Source organism: Pollicipes pollicipes, unplaced genomic scaffold (genome assembly GCF_011947565.3).
Source record: "Pollicipes pollicipes isolate AB1234 unplaced genomic scaffold, Ppol_2.1 Scaffold_6138;HRSCAF=7277_pilon_pilon_pilon, whole genome shotgun sequence".
In the NCBI taxonomy this organism is placed as follows: Eukaryota; Metazoa; Arthropoda; class Thecostraca; order Pollicipedomorpha; family Pollicipedidae; genus Pollicipes; species Pollicipes pollicipes.
Genome location: NW_023596818.1, coordinates 6,395,010 through 6,416,499, shown reverse-complemented (window position 1 = coordinate 6,416,499; position 21,490 = coordinate 6,395,010). Strand labels below are relative to the sequence as shown.

Sequence of the window (21,490 nt, the reverse complement as noted above, 5' to 3'; positions counted from 1 at the left end):
CACACACGTGTCGCCGTTGTGGTTCACTTACCAAGCATTCGGCCACGCGTACCGATTATCACAGTGAACCCAAACGCCGTCGTCGCTGACGACAAACCAATGAGCTCGCGTGATCTATGATCGAACTGTTATGATTGGCTGGCCAATTCACCGATGGAAACATAGCTGTGATTGCCTCGGCTGCTGCGTAAGTTCGACTCCCTTCCCTCACCTCACGTGGGGTGGGGTGGGTCCCGTGCCTCTCCCATTGCTGACGTGGAGAGGGTCCTGGTCCCTCCCTTGCCTCCCGTGTTTGAAGCGGCGTGTGTCCTGCTGCCCTCCTGCTCCTGGCGCGGAGCGTGTCCTGTTCCCTCCCGCTCCTGACGTGCAGCGGGTCTTGTTCCCTCTTGCTCCTGACGTGCAGCGGGTCCCGTTCCCTCCCACTCCTGATGTGCAGCGGGTCCCGTTCCCTCCCGCTCCTGACGTGGGGCGGGTCCTGTTCCCCTCCCACGCGCGACCAGGCGCGATCCGCCACCGGCCTGCTGTCGGCCGAGCGGCGGCGGCGGCGGGTCGGCACCTCCCGTCAGTGTGGCTCCGGCCGCTCCTGGCGCCGGTCGAGGCGCAGGGATGGCCCACACGCGGTCGGCTCTGAACGGAGGGCTGGCGCCGCGCGGCTGGACGCCCGGCCGACAGCCGGGCTGGGCCCGACGCACGCTGCTCACGCTCCTGATGGTCAGTGGCGTGCTGCTCCTCGGCAGTGCCATGGTGTTGACAGGCTCGACCTTTCACCCGCCGACAACCCGCCCCATCACTGAGTCGGCTGGCTACCAGGCGGGCCCGACGGCCAGCGACGGCAAGACTGAGGAGGCCGCAACCCTGAAGGGCCTCGCGACTGGCCACAGCGGCGGTCAGGAGACTGAAGAGTCAGCCGGCCCGGAGAAGGGCACTTACTACGGCCGAGCGCTGCACGAGATCTACGACAGGACGGTGCCGTCGACAGCCTGGCTCAACACGTCACGCTGCTCGCGCTACCGAACCTGGTAAGTACCTGCGCACCGGTACCTGTTGGTACCTGCACCATCCGGCAGGCACTGCATCGCCTCGGTTGGAAGCATGCCAGTCATGCCCATAGATTCGTAAAAAGGATGTTTGAGTTTGGGTCCGGTTTGCCACTCCTCGTGCTTATTAGTTGTAGTGAGGCCCTTGATGCTTCTTGCTAATAGTCTGTGTTTCCTTCGACAGAATCCAGTCATCTCACAATGTCTAAAGGCTTATCATCATTCCATGCTGCTTGCTTAGTGTGCGATGGCTTGTTCGATGCAACATGATTACATTACCACTTGAACAGTGAGGCCCAGCATTTTCCAGATTATTATGACGGATCTCTCCGCATACGCACGTGACTGGTCTTCGGCCTCTATACCTTTGATTATCCGTGCATCGATCAAGGTAGCGCGTTACTCTGGCGCGTTAGATTTGTCTCCTTTATTTCTCTCAGGACTCTCTCATATTTTTCATGTCGCACATGGTGAGCGACCCGCGTGTTTTGAACACACCAGTCGTCGTTCTGTTGGGTTATAATATGCATCTGTGGAGGCGAAAAAGGCCTAAAATGTTTGAAAAAATGTTAAAAAGCTTGAAAAAATAGGGTATCGGGGTTCCGGCTCCATTAGACACCAACATAATGTACGTCTGTATCCAAGCTTGACGTTCGGCCCTGGGTATGTTGATGGGTACATTAAAATAAATTATTAAAATTATTATGCGGCTGCAGCAGAATGTTTGAGTTCGCCTGGAGTTAAAGTTTCCATGGAGTATCCGCTGTCACGATAAGGTAGCAGTTGCGCAAGAGAGCGGAACACTAAGAAAGCTGCTAAGAGTGTGCACGGTTCGAATGTAACCTGGTGGCGTATATGGGAGACACCTAAGACAAAAGTGCAGGATTTATGTAAAATATATCGTGAGTGCAAAATCCCGCGCTACGGCACAATTCTGTGACCTGTCAATGCAACACAAACTAGGCAGTGGGCATCGTGTTGACGCTAGGGCAGAAACGAAGCGTTTCGGTGGATTGCTTTAGGTGCTTTTCCAGGTGCATAACCTTAGGTTTAGCAGCATCATTAGCATAGCATAACCCGTTCGCAGCATCATTCCCGGCCCGTGCTGTGTCATGATTCATGCATTTTTTAGATGCTTCCGAGTTTTGATTGGGACTCTCAATGCCCTCAGCCAGTCAACTGCTCTTTTGATGGTCTAGCCAGAACTCTTTTGCTGTTTCAGCCAGTCATGCTTTCCCATCAGTCATATTTGGCTAGGAGTCATCCATGAGCGTAATCGGATTTTCTTCATCCACAACACTTGCTATCAGTGCGATCTCACGGCAGCTAAATCACGCTTCCGCGAGTTTTTACGGAACCGTGTTATGAATGCGGTGTCGGAGATTAGAAGAGCTTTCGTGGGCAGGTGAATGGATTTCACTCCCATAATAACATATGTGAGAGTGCAAGGAAGATAATTGCAGTCTTTATTCTGAAATGGCTGTTTTTAAGTGTCCCTTATGCGGATTGTGCACACCAAAAAATAGCTGTTGAGCGGGCGTATTTTGCACATTTCACACGAATAGAAGTTTGCCTCTCACGTTGCACCTAACCCTTCCGCTTAATATCCATTATAACTTTGGTCTGCCGTAGAGATGTGGTTCACCAAAAATCATTTCTGAGCGAAACATGCAAGAGTGTGGGATTCTCTCCTGGTCCACATAGTTGTTCCTGGTTGAGATTGTTGCCACAGTAATTCATTGTTAGCTGTTTATCACCGTAGCCGTTCTTACGAGGGACTTAGGCGTAGCAAAGCTTTGTAGGGATGGAAATAAAGTGAGGAAGTGCTAGCAAATACCTCACACTTGACAAGAAAATATTTGTTTTCATCAAATGTCATTGTCATTTAATAGCCAAATGTCATTTTTCGGACACAAAATAAGGCTAAAACTTGTTTATCATTATTGCTGACATAATTTTACTACATATCAATCGCAATGCTACTGCATGTAGTGTTGCTACCTACAAATTGACAGGCACGCAGCCTGGATACAGGAGTCTGTTATGTCTCACCTGCGTCAGACGTCACAAAGAACCTTCTGCTTTCTTGACAATGGAAAGCTTCGGGAAGTAGGCATCTGGCATCATAATTGCCCAGACAAGTATGAACATGCTTATTACCAGCGACCCGCAACTTAATCAGTATATACGTCTTTACAAGCATCTTTGAACTTCTGCGAAGTAGTTGCAGTCAAAGGTTGCTTATAAAAGTTGTATCGTTAAAAGTAAGAAATTGAAGCTTTTTGAAGAGGTTTGGAAAGTGTTGTATCGTAACCATTCGTGAAAATGGCACTCGCTGTACATCTTATCTATGTTCATCGAAGCTGCTCGGTGATATTTCATCATCAACTGTTGCCAAAATTAGCGAGTTTTTAGCGAGTCTAGCGGGTTTGTGGCGCGTTTCTGCAAGTCGGTCCGATGCTAATCTGCAGTATATCCGTGATGGCGAGAACATGATTTAACGTGTCTACAAGCTCTGCAACATTTTTATGTCCAAGAGGGACTTCACCCCATTATTTCTATTAATTTCTTACAGATGTTGCGTCGCATACGTTCGGGAACACAACTATACGCCGTTCCCATGCTCATGCACATGCACACACGCACATGTACACCCATCCCCACACACGCGCACATGCACGCTTGCAGGTGCATACGTATACACGCACGCACATGCCGCAGGCACAATGGCGGTGAGACGGCTGTTCCCTATCTCATGTCAGGGAACAGTCTCACGGATGTACCATGGGGGCGGTGCTGAAATTGTCAGGCGACCTCGCACCCCGGTCAGGAGGGTCATACATGCGTATGCGTCAGATAACAATCGCGATCAAAACCATGTCACTTCGCGAGCAGCACTCGCGCGACGTCGTTACCGAAGTGCACGCCGTTTACGCGCGGTTTTAAAACGTTTCGGCTTCCGTTTGCGGATGGTCGGCGGCAAGACATCGAACGCGGTCATGATCGAGCGAATTCATACACCTAATCCACTAGTACGCATGGCTGGAGCGTGAGTGGCGGAGTCCAGCGTGAATTGCCGCTAGTCAGCCTCGTGCCACGTGAGCACTTTTTGCCCGCGGACGATGTCTATTGGCGAGAGTTTCCGATTCACATGCAAACAACATCTTTTTACAGTAAGATCAGTGAATGGTGCACATGCCAACCGGTGGTTGAGAGCAGGCTTGAGTACTTCAAAACGCCACCAATGCCTTCAAGCTTCCGGCGTCGCGATGCAATACGGGCAACAGAAATGGGTAGCGCTTGTATCTGTATTCATCTGGGCGACACTGCTGACGCCGTGAACGTCAGTGCCGTACACGTGACCGGTGTCAGTGGTCCCTGGATGGTCCAGGTCCACAGGTCCCTGGATGACAGGATCACGATGGGCGCGGTGAGACCGAGCTTGCTTTGGCGGAGACCGATGAAGGACCCGGTGAAATTTCGCACGACGTCGTCAGCAAGAGAAAGTGCCCTAATCACGCACATTTATCAATGAGGCCGTCACTGCCGCGAAAAGGCTCAGTGACAAGCAAAACAACTTCGCCAGGCAACAGTGCGGTCAACTGTCTGTTTGGGACCCAAAATAAGAAGGCTGAGCGTGGCTGTGTGGCAGTGAAATTACGTCCAGGAGCTTTACATTCGCGTTTTGAGGAACAACTACCCTAATGGTGCACACCAAGAGCTCCCAATAGCTCACACCATTCACATATCCACTGTTATATCCAAGCTGAATCGCAAGCCGAGCACCGAAGATAGAAACTTTCCGTGACAAACCATGACCTCTGATGGCTTTCCGTTGCCTTGCCGCGTTGCTTGACCAGCGCGGTCACGGCACCGCGGGTGTCATCCATTAGTTCTATTTAAACATGAGAGCTTGGTAGCGTAGATTTATTTGGCCATGATGCAAAGAATGTCATTAAAACGAACACAGACCGCAAAGCGCACCTTCTTAGTCTCCGCGCTGTACACTTGACCTTGAGCTGGCCCGTGCGTTGCAACGATGGCATGCAACACTTTCAAGAACCTCAACAACCACGCAGCCGGCCCTAGGCCTAGCTCAACGCATACCCAGTTCCCGTGCGGTTTCACGCGTTTCACTTTCGCACGGCTCGCCGGGCACTGTCGCACCGGCCCCCGCGGCGCCGCGGGCGCGTTCGTCTGAACAGCGCTGTCCGCCGGCCCCCGCGGCGCCGCGGGAGCGTTCGTCTGAATAGCGCTGTCCGCCGGCGCTGTCGAGACAGGCGGGCAGGCTCGGGGCGCCGGCGCCGGGTCAGGTCGGGTCGCGTGACGTCACCGGACCCATTAGCCGACGGTCACCGGAGCTCCCGCACCGTCTCAGGCGACGGAGGCCTGCTCGAGGTGGCCGGGGCGCCTCCGCAATGCATGAGGCGCTGATGTTCCGCCCAGCCCCTGCGCCAACCCGGCGACCGACCGGAGCACCAGCACGTGTATGTCGAGTGGAGCCGCCAACGACGGGCGAGGCGGTTACGACGAGGCCGGTCACAACGCGTTTCAGCCGAACCGTTACAGTTATCAGTTCTCTCAAATAACGGTCACGAGCGGCCGGCACGACCTCTCGGACGCGCTGTGGCGGACCGCACGCTGCCGGCTCGCTGATACCGCTGCTCCCTGCGGTCATGATTCAGCCACTCCCAATACCTTTGTTGCTCAGCTGATTACTGCCAATGGTGTGACGCATTGGGCCGAATACGTTTGGATGTCGCTTTTTACTGAAGAGGTATGGCTCTCATCTCCCGAATCGTAAACGCGAGACGATGTATATTACTGGGTCGCACATTCTCTGGGGTCTTTGATTTATATCGCGGGAAAGTTGGTCTGACGAAGCCGAAATGTCCAACGCCCTAGAATTTTCAACGTCCCATCAAGTGGCAAATGAGAAAGGTTCCTTTCAGAGCACGGGCAACACCTCGCATCTCGTATGGATTCCTGGTCTTTGCGATGGCTGGACATCGGGCTACAAGCAATCGCCTTTCGTGGTTGCCGGGTCTTAAGGGCAGCGGTCCCGGGGCGTCCAGAGGGAGCTGAAATTAAGAAGGCGCAGCACGCTGGGTCTCTTAAACGACGAAAGCCCCAAAAATGATCCGGGGCGTCTTGTCGCCGAACCGTAAGAGGCCACCGCGAAAATTCAAGGTCTCGAGACCATTTAATGCCACTTGTGATTGTGCACGTTTTACGGTCAGCAGGCTTCGGTGCCATTAAGAGTATGACTGGTGCACTTGAACACTGATTGCAAGTCTTGCTAACTCTTGATATTTGTTCTTCTGCGTTCTTGTAAGCTGAACTGTTAAGGCAAAGGATTTGCACGCAATCGGTTTTTGTACATTAGACCCACAGTATAAATGTGTTCTGTTTCTTGCTACTTCTCGCTGCGACATTGTTCAAGATCATTTACTCCAGAATGTCCGCAGTTTTCTCGCGTAGCACTCATCTGTTCCGCAGTTCGTGATTGTTTTCCTGGCGCTGTTTCACGAGGCCGTAGTGACACGAGCCGAGAAGGATCAGCGCAACATATAAACCAGGTCTTCATCCCACGTGCATACGACACATAAATCAGGTCTCCATCCCACGTGCATACAACACATAAATTGGGTCTCCATCCCACGTGCATACAACACATAAATCAGGTATCCATCCCACGTGCACACAGGCCTAGCACGAGCCGTTCCACATGAGATGCCGCCGGATTTTACATCAGCATAAGTTTGTTCTTACGTCTTTCACGACGATTGATAGAGACGTAGCCAGTGAGGAAATAAAGACATAGCAGCAAATCGCTGTAAGGTTAGTCTTTTTAACAAGCGTGAAAATTCCTGAACGCAAAGTCGTGCTCCAAAACGGGTTACCACGTGGCCAATCAGCGCGGAATAACGAAACTTATAATATGGCCAGTTTGTTGGTATTGGGTGTACTCACGACCGATGAAAAGCCTCTTGATGTCGAAAAGGGTCTTCTGAGGTCGATTTCGTACTATTTAGCTGATACTACTGATACTACTGATACTACTGATAGCTCAGTCATGGGGCCTCCTGTATATAACTATTGGTGATCTTTGAGTAGCTACAATGGTTTTAGTTTGGAAAAAGCCCCAAATTTTTAGCCGGCAAAAGTATGCTCTCATCTCTGCTGCACCGTCGCTGCCCCCAAATAACCAAATTTTCCTCGGGGGGGGAAATGTCATTTCTCAAAAACCCTGCGGTTAGGACTGAATTCTTGTAAAATCATCCAGTATCTAGTGTCAGTCTCTTGAATCAAGAGGGGGAGGAAGGCAAAGACTCTTTGACCTTCCCCTTGGCTATGTCCCTTGAGCCCCTTACATGATCTATAACTTTTGACTGGCTGCATTGGACCGGTTCTCTCAGCTTCATATGCACATGTAGAAAATCTGTTTCGCCACGGTGCGCATCACCACTCACTCGCAGGGGTCTTACTGTCAGGTCATCCGAGGTCATTCTAAAACCTTGCTTAAGGTCTTGAGTGAGTTTGCACTTCATGATCTATACAGATATTACGAAGATTCTTCACATGCTTCATAGAAAACAGTGATCGGAGGTAATGTAAAATGTCTTTCATCATTGCTCTAAAGCAACAATTGCAAGGTCTTAGACGACCTGGCCTTGACTTGGAATGGTTTTTGTAAAGGTCGCGGGCGAGATGACGCACATGATAACGACCTTCATCGTCGTGGTGAAGCTCATCGTGTAATCGCTTCATACTCATGGAAGGAGCTCTGTCTCCCTTGGTGGCGACCTTGCTCTCTATTGTTCGCTAAGCTAACTCAGTATTTCACCGAAATTCACCAAAACCTTCCCAAAACACATGAAGACATTAACAGGACAATTTTTCATTTCGTTTTCACGTCCCCCTTTCCTCCCTTACTAGATGTCATGAGGCTTCGTTACGTTGACGCCTCCAGAATCGCTATGGATATGAAGCAGGGGTGCTCACAAAGCCTGGGACACGGAACGGAGCACCGTCCGCCGTGCAGACCTTTGAGAGCAATGGATTAGCTCAGTGACGTCACACGGTGATAAACCGACACTTTAGGTCAGGCACAGAAAATTTTGATACTCAGCTAGCCCATATTTCAACAAAACTTTCGATGAAAATCAGCTGACCGAAATTCGTGGCCACCGCGTACGGTTGACTGGTATGTGGGTTCTGCAGAGAGGCCAATAGGCAGTGTGGTCGTCGCGGTCTAGTTTTGAATCGGCACCTAGGGTGCATTGACAGCGTACCAAGAATGTTGTAATCTACGTGACGCCTCGTAGAATATTTGCCAGACGTCTTCGCGGCACGACTCGCTTTTTGTCTACATCTTCGTAACTGTCGTGCACTAGCTGTGCATGCAAGGAAACAATATTTTTGTTTGCAGGCTCTTTACGTGCTCCTTAGAAAAGGAAACGTAAATTATGCTTTTTACAACGCATAAAACACTTTTTCACTACTCGTGGTCGGTCCTGGGCACGCAAATTCGCCTATTTATAATTAAATATGTTGCGCCATTTCTGTCTCATTTCGATCGAATCGCAGGAAAAGGTTCAGCGCGTTCGGTGACGTCATGCGGAATCTTTGTCGTCCCGGTCGCTGCGAACACCAGTCGGGGCAGAATCTGTGGGGTATGATGTTATTTATCGAGTCGACAGCATAGATTCTGCGTCATCTCTTTCTGTTGACATCTTCGTTGCTGTCGTGACAGTCACTACGCATGCAAAGACACAAAAGTCCCGTTTGTATGTACTATGAGTGTTCATAAGCATGGGAACTGCAAATTTTGCTCTCTGTAATAAACTGCATACATTGCTCTTTGTAACACCACATATTTGCTCTTTATTCGATTAAAGACAAGTTGGTATCACTCGCGGTCGGTCCTAGCCACGCAAATTAATATTTTTAAAAATGAGTGTGTTGTGCCATATTTGCCTTATTCCGTTTGAGTCGAGGACAAGCATTCCGCACATCCAGAAAAAAATTATGCGTGATGTCAGGTATAACCTTTGCTGTCCGGGTCGCCGTGAATGCCAAACGGTGCTGAAACTATGGGGCATGAAATCATGGTTGACGTCGCTGGCATATCACCTTTGTCGCCCGGGTCGTTGCGAATGCACCGCTAGCCTCGCTGCTGAAGTACAGCGAGAGACTGTTCCTGTTCTGTTCCAGCACGTATCGCCCGCGCATTCGCTATCTTTTGGATCTTAGCCTATTCGAGCGCACCATTTATTTTTAATCATTCGTGCCACTGCTGTGAATCATGTGACTAGAGGGAAAGACGCATACACGATGACTCGGGACATCGCCGAGTCATTACTACGCACACATCGCTGGAACGAGATAAGCGTTGATGCAATAGACAGTGTTATGGCCCACTAAGTGGCACATCGATCGATTAAAGACCAAATTCGTGGATTCCATGTTCCGCTCCTCCAGTCCGTGATTTGGCCGTACGGGCTCACGAAGCCATTGCCGGAATCACTTTCGGATAATGAAGTGAGCTCGATTTTGCTTAAAAAGGAAGTGACAAGTGGGAGTTAACGATAGGTCACCAATTTTCAGCACGCTCACTACAATTGATCTTAATGCGTGTGTAAAAAGCACCGGAGGATATCATCACCCCTTCTCACATTGCCTAGGTCCATAAAACACTCGGGCACGTGCCGCCTTTGTCAATATGAGTGTTCTCTTCCTCCTCCTCCTCCTCCTCCTCGTGCCACTGTGACGAGTATTCGTGATCCAGCATGGCTTCAACACGTTCCGTTAGCTTTTTCAATGTTTTAGATTCGCTTTCGTTGGATGGAAGAGGTAAAGCGCTGTATAGCTGCACAAATTGAAAACGTACCCACGACGGGACTCGAACCCGCAATCTTCGGTTTAGGAGACCGACGCCTTATCCATCAGGTCTCACAGTGCAGCCCGCGTGGCCTAATGGATAAGGCGTCGGTCTCCTAAACCGAAGATTGCGGGTTCGAGTCCCGCCGTGGGTACGTTTCTCATGTGTACGTTATTTTTATTTTATTTTTCCTACTACTTTATCTCTCCCATTAAAGGATTTTAACTACTTTATCTCTCCCATTGAAGGATTTTAATGGATTAGGCGTCGGTCTCCTAAACCGAAGATTGCGGGTTCGAGTCCCGCCGTGGATACGTTTTCCATGTGTACTCTATTTTTACTTTATTTTTCTTACTACTTTATCTCTCCCATTGAAGGATTTTACGTCTTCCGTTTTAATTAGACAAATGAGGTGAAACTAAGGTAAAATTGGTACGGGATGCAGCCTGCGTGTCCTAATGAATAGGGCGTCAGGCTCCTAAACCAAAGATTGCGGGTTCGAGTCCCGCCGTGGGTACGCTTTCCATTCGGGCAGCTGCTCAGTGCTTCACCTCTTCCGTTCAAGGATTTTATGTTTTCCATTTTAGTCAGATAAATGAGGTGAGATTAAAGTTTAAATTACCCCACGGCGTAGCCCGCGTGGCCTAATGGATAAGGCGTCGGTCTCCTAAACCGAAGATTGCGGGTTCGAGTCCCGCCGTGGGTACGTTTGCCATCCGTGCAACTGTGAACTGCCTCTCCTATCCGAGGGATTTATGTCTCCGCTTTAGTCAGACGGATGAGGTGAACCGTCGGCCTCATAAATCGAAGATTGCGGGTTCGAGTCCCGGCGTGGGTACGTTTCCCACCCGTGCAGCTGTGGACTGCCTCTCTTATCTGAGGGATTTATGTCTCTATTTCAGTCAAACGAATGAGGTGAAATTAGGGTAAAATTGTGTCACTGCATAAAACGTTTCTAGGATCGATAGGAGGTTGCGACCTTCTTATTCCTATTAAAACTGTATGAACCTGCGATCAGTGGCTGCTCTCTTTGAAAGCATGGTCATAGTCAAGATAAGACATGCGCGGTATTTGGCCTCGTTCCTGACAGCACCGTTAATGGAGATAGTAGTTCAAACAATTATCACATTTCTCCCTGTGCGTGAGAGGAAACCGACGCACCGCTGGGCCCGGAGCGCTGGACCCTGCCGTCTGCTGTAGATCCCTGCTGAAAACGTCAACATTCCAACCACGTGATCACCCAGGCAGCGAAGTAACACCATCTCTTTCTTTCAGGTTTGCCAAGAGGAGAACTATGGACCATCTTGTGTACCTAGTATCCCATCCGCGGTCTGGCAACACGTGGTTGAGGTTCCTCATCGAGGTGTCAGTCGGAGTTTTCACGGGATCCGGACAGTACTCGCGGAAGATATCCATGGACCACAACAGCTGGCTGGCCAAGCTCAACTTCACAGCCAGCCACTACGGAGAGCCCCAGTTCACATGGAGCGACGGACAGTGGCCATACATAGCAACATCAAGTAATGCCATCGATGCTCTCGCGCTGCGATTTCTGAAGAAAAGTAGAAAAGCTATGTCAAAGAAAGTTTGTTGGACGCCATGGGTTAGAACGATGCGGTTGTTAGAGATGTATTTATTTGCAATTATTGAAAAGACTTGGCAGGATATCTTGTTGAACAGTTAAAATAAAATGTAATGCCTCCCTATGAGCCCAGTAATCGGTATCCAGGGAATTATTAGCGACCAGTTGACACTGTTGTTGACACTGTTGAGGCATACTCTATGGTAAAAATACAAAGGGAATTGCCGTGGTCAAAATAAGGCCATGTAAATGTCACGTCAAGAGATGACTTGGTCTGGTGATTATTTTTCATAAATCTTCTGATTTTCCGAAGTTTTTCCAAGATCGGGTATTCGCCAGCAACTCATCAGCAGTTTATAAACCACCGTTCATTCGCAATGGTTTGTGTTTGTGTGCGACTTCATCGCCGGCTGGCTACCTATTGGCGAGCACAGCCTGCTCACGAATTTTGAATTTTGTTGATGGTCGTTTATTGATTGCAAGTCGCGCATACCCGAACTTGGTTCTCCAAGTCATGTGACGTAGTGTGTACTTCTATGACAGTGAAATGAATTATAAAAAAACCTTGAAAAGGTGTTCGGATTTTGCCCGCTTGCTAGAAATAGACGATGCACATTCGTTCCGTTAATTCCTTATAAACGTGTGTGAAGTGAGATTTTCTGGTCGTCTGTCGACGCCTTATATGATGTGATCACTACTGATTGTATCGAAGTAAAACCGGTCGATATGTTGCATCACGCAATCAGAGACAGGAAACAAAATTTTGAATGTGGTGCCTCTGGAAGAACGGGCCGCTGCACCGGTTTTATCACCAGGGTCATGTCTACGCAACGTTGCTTAACTTCAAAAACATCGTGACCAAATACGTTAAAATGGTCTTTTCAAAGCAGCTAAAACATGCTGAACCCGCTGCTCGGAGCGATTCAGAACACATTGCAAAAGACAAAAGATGGGCCGTTCCCCCCCCCCCCCCTCAGGCTTTCCCTACTCCCATGTGATAGTTGATAATCTCACATGTCTGCAGGTCTCGGTGATGTTTTGGTCGTTGGTCGTTTCGTGCTTTTTGAACGAGACATTCATTGGGAACACGTATTTCAGGCTACGGTTCCGATTCTGACCCGGAGCTCTTGCGTGCTGGCTTCCTCGGCGAGCTGCAGAACATATTCGCCCAGAACGTCATCGTTACGAAGACGCACGATCCGCCATTTCCGCGAGTCATTCCTGGTATGTAGCACGTTCTCCTGTTTGTTGGTGAAGTGTGATTTCCCGACCACAAATCGAAAGAGGTTGATTGGGTCACGTTGAATTAGCTGTACCGCTTCCAGTGACAAGTGCAGGATTTTCGGTTTGTGGTAAACGTAGCTCCTTTTCAGGTCGCGTAACGCCTGCGCTTTGTAATGTCAGTGTAGTTCGAGTGTTCAGCCAACCGCATGCATTCTCATCAAGAGCTTAAGCCTAAAAGCAGTGTTCATGGCCAGATGGTATGCCTCGGGGTCGACGTGTACCCAGAGCCCGCAGTGGGGGAGGGGGGGGGGGGGGCGAGCGGGGCCTGGACAGATGGCCGACCGGTCCGGTCCGGTAACCCGAAACCGGTCACGATACGGCGTGGCATGGCGCGTGACGGCAGTCTTCTCGACGCGACAGACGTGCCGGGTGGGGGCCCGCCGTGGGCTTCGCTCGTCGCTGTGTAGATGGCTGCGAATCTCTCTTGGTCGGCGTCGAAGCTGCAACCGTGCACCGGCCATGCATCTACCACAGCAATGCGATGTGCCAGGAAGCGAACATCACCGCTGCTGCTGCTGACGGCGAGATTATGCATGCTTTAAACAATCACATTCACTAAAAGCATTCAATAGCATTCATTTGCGCATGGCTTGCAGATCCCGATCAGACAATAAATAGCATCGACTTCGCGGCGTACCCCATGGACATCACAGCACGCCGGGCGATCCTCATCATCCGTGACCCGTTCAAGGTCATACTGTCCTCGCGCCACTACCAGTTCTCCAGCTCGGTGCACGTCGAGAACGACCCCCACCCTCTTGAGCACTTCCGGGGAGAAGGTGAGGCACGAGCATTCGGCGAGTGCGCCGAATTCAGCCGACTGGGGTCATGACGAGGACTGGACTGTCATGTCCCTTGAAGAGGCCTGCTGTGTTCCCTTCGTGTTGCCTTAAAGTGATCTGCTGTGTTCCGTTAGAGGCATCGGATGATCCCTTACGAACTGGTTGTTTGAAACGTTCACCCCTTGAGATAAAGTTTTAGAATGGCGTCATGATACATTATGAATTCAGTCGGATTCAAAAGCCCCTTTTGAACTGAACATTCGAGTGGCACCGTGGCTACGTAGTCGTCTTACTTCTAACTGCCTTATTGGGAGTGCTGCCGCGTGACGCTAAGAATACAACTATTTGACTCAGGAAAGTGAATCGTCTTTTCTTGAGCTTAAAACATTTTTAGCTTTTGGATTTGCTAAAAATTTATCTGCCGAGACTTTATCGCCATTTATGGGATGCCTACATATGTCTGGATGCCAGACTTCGCAAAATCATACTGTCTGTCGGGGATGAACAATGAAACATTTCACGGGCGTGGGCGGGAACTACGGTATAGAAAGGGCAGCAGCAGCCGCACCAAATCTCTTTAAATTTGGCATAGCACCTACATTCCAACATTGAAGGATGTTGTTTCCGGCACCTTTGTCACGTTAGCCTTTTTAGCACTCCTAGCCCATGATGACAGTGGTTCCAGACACCCTTTTTTATAAATTTATCCCGAATGGTTTGTATGGGTGACTTCGGATTCGGAGTACCTGCTAAGCATGGCTTGTTGCGTGTACCCCGAGCCCACCACCCAAGCGTGCCGTCCAGTTCAACAGCTAATTTTGCCTACGCCCTTTCGCCAGACAGGAATGAGGAGGGTTTTACGTGCTGCACAATGCTGCGACACGGCCGCCTCGGGTCTGGGTTGAACCTCGTTGGCCAGTTGCCAGCTGGCCTTTCCATTTCAGTCGGGTCAAACAATGCGCCCACTTTGGGACCCGTACCCAGTGCCGCTGGATTGCGAGTCCAGCATCTTTCCCCGAGACTACGGAGGCGGCAAACATGTACAATATTTTTTGGGGTCGTTCCGATTTTCATGAGAGCGTCGTTCCGATTTTCGTGAGGATCAAGACCATGCAAAAGGAAATAGACAGATGGGTTCGCTTGTGCATGCAGACCTACCTACCTAGTTCTAGCATAGCTTTGCATAATAGTTTTAGCATAATGAGAAAACTAAGAACAAAGCCCCAAAACGAGCAGTTTCCTATCACATCGCGTGCCCCCCCGGGACATCACGGCACCTTTCCCGCGAGGCTGTTAACCCCTGAAGGTACGCCAGCGAGCGGAAAGGAAACCTCTTCTTATACCGGCGGCTACCAAGCCACCCAACAGGCTTTTCGTCCTAGAAAAACCCGCACCTCTGCTCCACTCTTCCGCTCCACCCCTGAGCTAATCGGGAGGAGCCGTAGGGCGCTGGCTGGAAGGGGCGCGCAAACCGCGGAGGGGGTAGGGGCTTTAGCCCCAACGCTCTGGAAATTGAGCGTCAGCTGATCATTTTAAGGGGGGGGGTAGGATAATCTGAAAGGAAATAATATGATAATGGGGATAAGATAAGGGGTTAAGATAATATAATTAATGGGGGATAAGATAACCTGAGATCTGAAAGCAGATAACTAAAAATGGTGTCGCCCTTTGCTCCCCCCCCCCCCCTCTCCCCCAACATGAGATGATTCCAATCACTTCTGAGTCCTGTACGCATAATCCGAAGTTTGGATCACAGCAATTCCGAGGAGCAAAATTTGGACTGTGCTGTGTGCATGACTGAAAGCTCAACATTGTTCAGTCCTTTTCAGCACTCAGTAACTCCTGACGATGGTCGAGGATTAAAATGACCGAAACGTTTCGTGCAAGCAAACACACCAGAATAGGACGATGGTCCGAACAAAAATGCATCCATAGCAGTAAAAGATAGTCTCGATCGTTATTCAACAATGCCTTCATTCAAGGTCACTCAGGCGGTCAGACCGAATTACCTCTGTGAACTAGATAGGCCATCCAATGCACAGCAATGGTACGACCTAACGGAATCAACCAGACGACTTGCATGCATCCATGCGAGAACGTTGTTTGAATTACCTGCTCGCACTTATTACATTCCACTTTTTGTCCGCGCACCGGTCAAGCTATGACGAAGGCTCGTGACGTCATCTGTGACGAAGCTCGTCAGCCCAACTGGCGCTGAGTGATAGGCGAGATCGTGATTTGTGATTGATGCAATCGAAGGTAGAGGGAATGCCAATGCTGCATTGGGATGTTTAACAGAGGATGAGCTCGTGGTGATTCAGTGATCTTCATTGAAACGTGGAAAATATCAACAGTTACACCATGAACACCGGCACTGCAAGATGATGCACGTCTTAACCGATTTGGCAATCATTCCAGATTGGCAAACATTTATTGAGTATTACGCACAGAGCTGGCTCGAATTCAACATCCAATGGCTCGAGCAGACTGACGACCTTCTTGTGATACACTACGAGAACCTGCAGGTAAGCCGTTCCTTAAAAGCATTGCCCGTAGTTCTCTGCATCTCTGACACCCCTGTCACATCAAGCCATGTCAGTGAGAGACAAACGTCATATGGGCAAGTCCGGTGTGGGATAATCTGACTCCTGACCAATCTACGTGATATTCGTCACGGTAAGTACCGCCTGCTTTGGTGGGCTGCAGGAGGCGTGATGCATGGCATGCACGCAAGGTTGCGGGGGGTAATACGAAGATCAGCGTCAGCGTGGACACATAGCCCACTACCGCGCTTTGGCATCACGAAAATGAGGAGCCTCGCTGTGACATCATTGTGATCTGGCTGCAAACCAGATGTAAAAAACTCAGGCACGCACCATGCGTCCTCTGGCGGCGAGCGGTATACGCTGACCGTCAATTTTTGAAGACTGGAAGACTGAGTCCCATCTTGGAGCCCGCGCGTAAATTTGACTGCAGCGTTTTTGTCTGTTATTCTGATTTTTGAGGCACATGACCACACACAGTGCTCCCCGCCTGCATCAAGTTATGGCTATCCCCGAACCAAGCAACAAAACCCAACTAAAACAAACCATGTGTATTCTAACCTCTTATTGCGAACAAGACAAGCGGCTAAAAGGCCCAGATGAGTATTCTACACAGTGCTTGTACACGGCCAATGTAAATCACGTGACAGCATTGGACCGTCGGTACCTGTCTCCCCCGTCCCTGAACACTCCATGTCAGTGGATACACCGCTCTCGCCTTTCGCTACTATAGCATATATTTTTGACTCAGTTCTTGCGGTGAATGCCATTGTATGTGGTAAAAGCACAATAACTCAAAATTGTCCACAGTTTGAGATATTTCCCGTTGGGGCTGGGGAATCCCCTTCCCCAAGCTGGAAGCGCCTGGTATACACAAGTTATTCTTAGATGTTTGGGGTGTTTTGGCGGAATTCTCCAAACGTGCCTTTGCGTGGAACGAAATCGTGCTATCCGCTCTTTGCTAAAGGGAAGTGTGAGAAGATTAAAAAGCACCAGCCTGGATTTGGCTGTCACGTACGACACAGCAGAACATTACGAGAGTGTGTCTTTTTGCGCGCCGAACCTCAGTGACGTCATTTCATAGTTTTCTCCACAAATATTTTTTTTTACGTTTTGAGGGGGAAGTGCTCCGCCTTGATGCATTGTCCTGCTTTAGCCTGACGACTGTCCTTCTCCTGCATGATTTTCTGTCTCCCTCAAATGGCATGCATAGCAGGTAACGAACAACGATGTAAAGGTAGGTTGGATCCTGCAAAGGTAAATAAAGAAACAGGTTACGTCATGACGACCTATGTTTCTGCGTGTTGTTACAAACCGGTGCAGCTCAAGTTTGGGCCGTCCTTGTTTCATTGGTGGCTGACAACGCGAAGATTTAACGTAACCCATCAAAAATGGATCCGTCTGTGAAATGAAGAATTTGTGGTAAATGGTGACGAACGGCCCCCAGTGATAAGGTTCACGTGCGCACGGCCGATGGAGATATGCGTTTCCTGTAACCTTCGTTATTGGGCCTTTACGACGCACTCAGCTGCTGAGGCTGTATGGCGTATATATATATATATATATATATATATATATATATATATATATATATATATATATATATATATATATATATCCCGCCTCTCACCCTGACAGGCGGGACGGACGCCGCGGAGAATCGAACCGGGGAGTCGGGATCCGTTATCTGCCACGAGCCAGGCCGTGTGACCTCTTCGTGACCTCTGCGTGCCGTCAGTCGGAGCCGTGGGCCCAGCTGGAGAGGGTGCACACCTTCCTGGGCGTGTCGCCGGACCCCGGGCGGATGCTGTGCTTGCGGCAGCATGGCGAGGGCGGCGCGCACAACCGGCACCACCCGGTGCGGGCCGAGATGGTGTACTCGCGCCCCCAGCAGTTCCTCGTGTGGACGGCCATCCACCAGCTGCAGCTGGAGATCAGCCGACGTCAGCTGCCGCCGCTGCCGCTCGACCGCTTCCTCTTCCAGGAGTTCCGCTTCTCCGGCGTGCCGGCGGCCGACGTGAGCGCGGCGCCCGGTGGCTGACGTGAGCGCGGCGCCCGCTAGCTGACGTGAGCGGAGCGCCCGCTAGCTGACGTGAGCGGAGCGCCCGCTAGCTGACGTGAGCGGAGCACCCGGTGGCCGACGTGAGCGGAGCGCCGGCTAGCTGACGTGAGCGGAGCGCCCGGTGACCGACGTGAGCGGAGCGCCCGCTAGCTGACGTGAGCGGAGCGCCCGGTGGCCGACGTGAGCGGAGCGCCCGCTAGCTGACGTGAGCGGAGCGCCTGCTGGCCGACGTGAGTGGAGCGCCCGGTGGCCGACGTGAGCGGATCGCCGCTAGCTGACGTGAGCGGAGCGCTCGGTGGCCGACGTGAGCGGATCGCCCGCTAGCTGACGTGAGCGGAGCGCCCGGTGGCCGACGTGAGCGAAGCGCCCGGTGGCCGACGTGAGCGAAGCGCTCGGTGGCCGACGTGAGCGGAGCGCCAGCTGGCTGACGTGAGTGGAGCGCCAGGTGGCCCGACGCCGCCGGCTGGGCGGCTGGCGCTAGGACGGAGAGTGACTCGACCTATGACCTCTGATGCGGCTGGGTGCTGGGGCGTGGGCTCGTGGCAGCCGGATCGCTGCGGACTCCGGGGCAGGTCACCGACCTGGCGCGCAGACGGCCAACGGAAGTCGGCGGCCAGATGAAACGGGTACAGGAGGTGTGCTTTGAGTACTCACGCTGTGGGTATTTGAAGCTGCCCCGGTTCGGCACTGGTGATAGGAGGAAGAGCTTAAGTTATCGCGAGGATTTGACTAGGAACTGCAATGCGGTATGAATGTAGCGTTATAGTCGAAACATCTGGTGTCGGACGCGAGTGCCTTTGTGGCGAGACGGCGCACGGTGGCCGCTGTGGTCTCTGGCTGACCTTCAAGAGGTTCGTCATGGCAGCTTTGACGTGGGCCGAGGCCGCGTCTGTGATGAGCTCCGAGGAGGTGGAGGTGCCTGCCGGTAAGCTCAGCCGCCGCTTCGCTGCCGTGGGGCTCCGCATTGCAGCCAACCTTCGGGGCATAGCGAACGCCGACTCCAGGAACCCTGGACCGCCCATCGCCTGCGCTGCTGGCTTTTTGTTCCGACCTGCGACGCTACCAGAGCTGTCACGGTGTGTTCAGCGTATGTGTACATCGCAGGAGGTGGACTTAGATGAGGTCCTTTGCCTGGCTGTGCGGGAATTTTTTCCAATCGTCTGTCCCCATCTTTAAAAAGTCACCAACTTGTCTCCTGTGGCCGAATTTTTCCCAGGTAGGTAGAGGACGACACGCGTTGTAACAGTTCCTAAGTCAGCTGGTCCGGCTGTACCGTCCAACAAGAGGCCATATTTTTACTCATTGTGCTCTCTAAGATCTCTGGAAAGGTAGCTTGCACACACCTTACGGAATAGTTGAGCGCGGCAGCGCTGCTGCATCCATCCCAGTATACATATAGGCCACGCCACTCGACCGAGGATGCCGTGCTCACCGCGGTCGAACGCCTGGTCACCAGCACTGACGGCGGTCTTACATCATCGCTAACGACGATCGATTTGTCACAGGCGTTCGACAGCGTCGACCACGACGTCCTCACCAAGGTGTCTCGGTGTCGCGTTACCGATGTGGGATGGTTAAGGAGTGATTTTGAGAGGTCAAGGGCAGGTGATGCGGGCGGCTCACTCTCACCATGGCGTGTGGTGAACCCAAGGCTCGATCATCTGTCAAATTGTGTTCATTTGGTTTACCATGGATACATGTTCATTTGGTTTACCATGGATACATGTTCATTTGGTTTACCATGGATACATGCTCATTTGGTTTACCATGGATACATGTTCATTTGGTTTACCATGGATACATGTTCACTTGGTTTACCATGGATACATGTTCATTTGGTTTACCATGGTGTACATGTTCATTTGGTTTACCATGGTGTACATGTTCATTTGGTTTACCATGGTGTACATGTTCATTTGGTTTACCATGGTGTACATGTTCATTTGGTTTACCATGGTGTACATGTTCATTTGGTTTACCATGGTGTACATGTTCATTTGGTTTACCATGGATACATGTTCATTTGGTTTACCATGGATAGATGTTCATTTGGTTTACCATGGATACATGTTCATTTGGTTTACCATGGATACATGTTCATTTGGTTTACCATGGATACATGTTCATTTGGTTTACCATGGATACATGTTCATTTGGTTTACCATGGATACATGTTCATTTGGTTTACCATGGTGTACATGGATACCTGACTCATGGCCGCCCCAGCTCCGACGCTGACGACACCATGCACGTGAACTGCGTCGCGCAGTTCACGTGCATCGTCCACCTCGACGGAATGGGTGTCGTCAACCTCAAAACCAGACTGGAACTTACCATGCGTGAGCTTCAGAACTGCTTCAGTGCCAGATCTCTCCAAATGAACGAAACAAACACTGCTTTTATGCTCGTTGGGTCAGAGCAAAATGTTAAAAAGTCGGCTGACGTCCACTTTAACGTGAACGACTAGACTGCGCATGCCTCAAGAAGCATAAAAATTATCGGCATCATAGTTGACTCCGGCCCGTCACGAGATGCCCATGCCATAAACGTCGTGAAAAAAATGCAGTGACATCCTCATTTCTCTGTACAAATTCTGCCATTACTTCACTCGAGATCTACCCAAAATCATCACTTAAGGGTGCATGTGCCCTCATATCACATACTGCCTGTGCGTGCGTGGTGGGGCGACCAAGAGTCAACTCCACAAATTTTTAAAACAATTAACTTTGCCGCAAGAGTAATAATTGCCTGCTTCAAAAATACCGTCATTTAACTCAGGTTCTAAATTATCTTGGATGGCCGAGGATCGACATCATGATGGCGCACCGCGACGTGATTTAAGTGTTTTAGGCACTGAAGGAGGCAGGTGCGCCTCACGAGGTCCGCGCGCGTCTTGGCCCACGCGCCGCTGTTTTGAGTCGTGAAACGCGCGTCTCGGCCAGACGTATTCGGCACCCGCACGGACGCCTACCGATTGCCATACAGAAGGCGCCTTCGCATCGGCCCGCAGCTGCGTGGAACCGGCTGTCATCGTGTGCCCGCCATGCCAAAACGATGGACGCATTTAAGACCGCCATACGTGATGTGATTTTAACCACGTACCGCTGACCTGCTCCGTCCCAAAGTGCACTAATAGGTCTGTTTTAGGTGGCTGACCATTGTTCTCGTCATTTTATGGTACACCTTTAGTGTGTGGCTTTTCATAATCACCTGTGTAACCTGAGGCCTTCAGAAACCACCATGAGGGTGGTTTCCAATATACTGGGACTGATACTGATACCGATACTGACACTGATACATGCCACGAAACGTTTAA

General features: G+C 50.7%; 1 protein-coding gene and 2 non-coding genes across 3 annotated transcripts; all 3 read left to right on the top strand.

Moving 5' to 3' along the window:
* Positions 1-589: 589 nt before the first annotated feature.
* LOC119106385 (WSC domain-containing protein 2) lies at positions 590-19,797 on the top strand. The gene is made up of 6 exons (XM_037230020.1): positions 590-1,019; positions 11,197-11,441; positions 12,602-12,727; positions 13,384-13,566; positions 15,988-16,094; positions 17,851-19,797. Exons 1-6 carry the CDS (start codon positions 607-609, stop codon positions 18,151-18,153), a joined length of 1,377 nt encoding a protein of 458 aa, XP_037085915.1. The 5' UTR covers positions 590-606; the 3' UTR covers positions 18,154-19,797.
* Positions 10,003-10,075, top strand: TRNAR-CCU (transfer RNA arginine (anticodon CCU)). The gene has a single exon. It is a non-coding gene; the product is annotated as a tRNA-Arg (tRNA).
* On the top strand, positions 10,555-10,627 carry TRNAR-CCU (transfer RNA arginine (anticodon CCU)). Its single transcript has one exon. It is a non-coding gene; the product is annotated as a tRNA-Arg (tRNA).
* Positions 19,798-21,490: the final 1,693 nt, after the last annotated feature.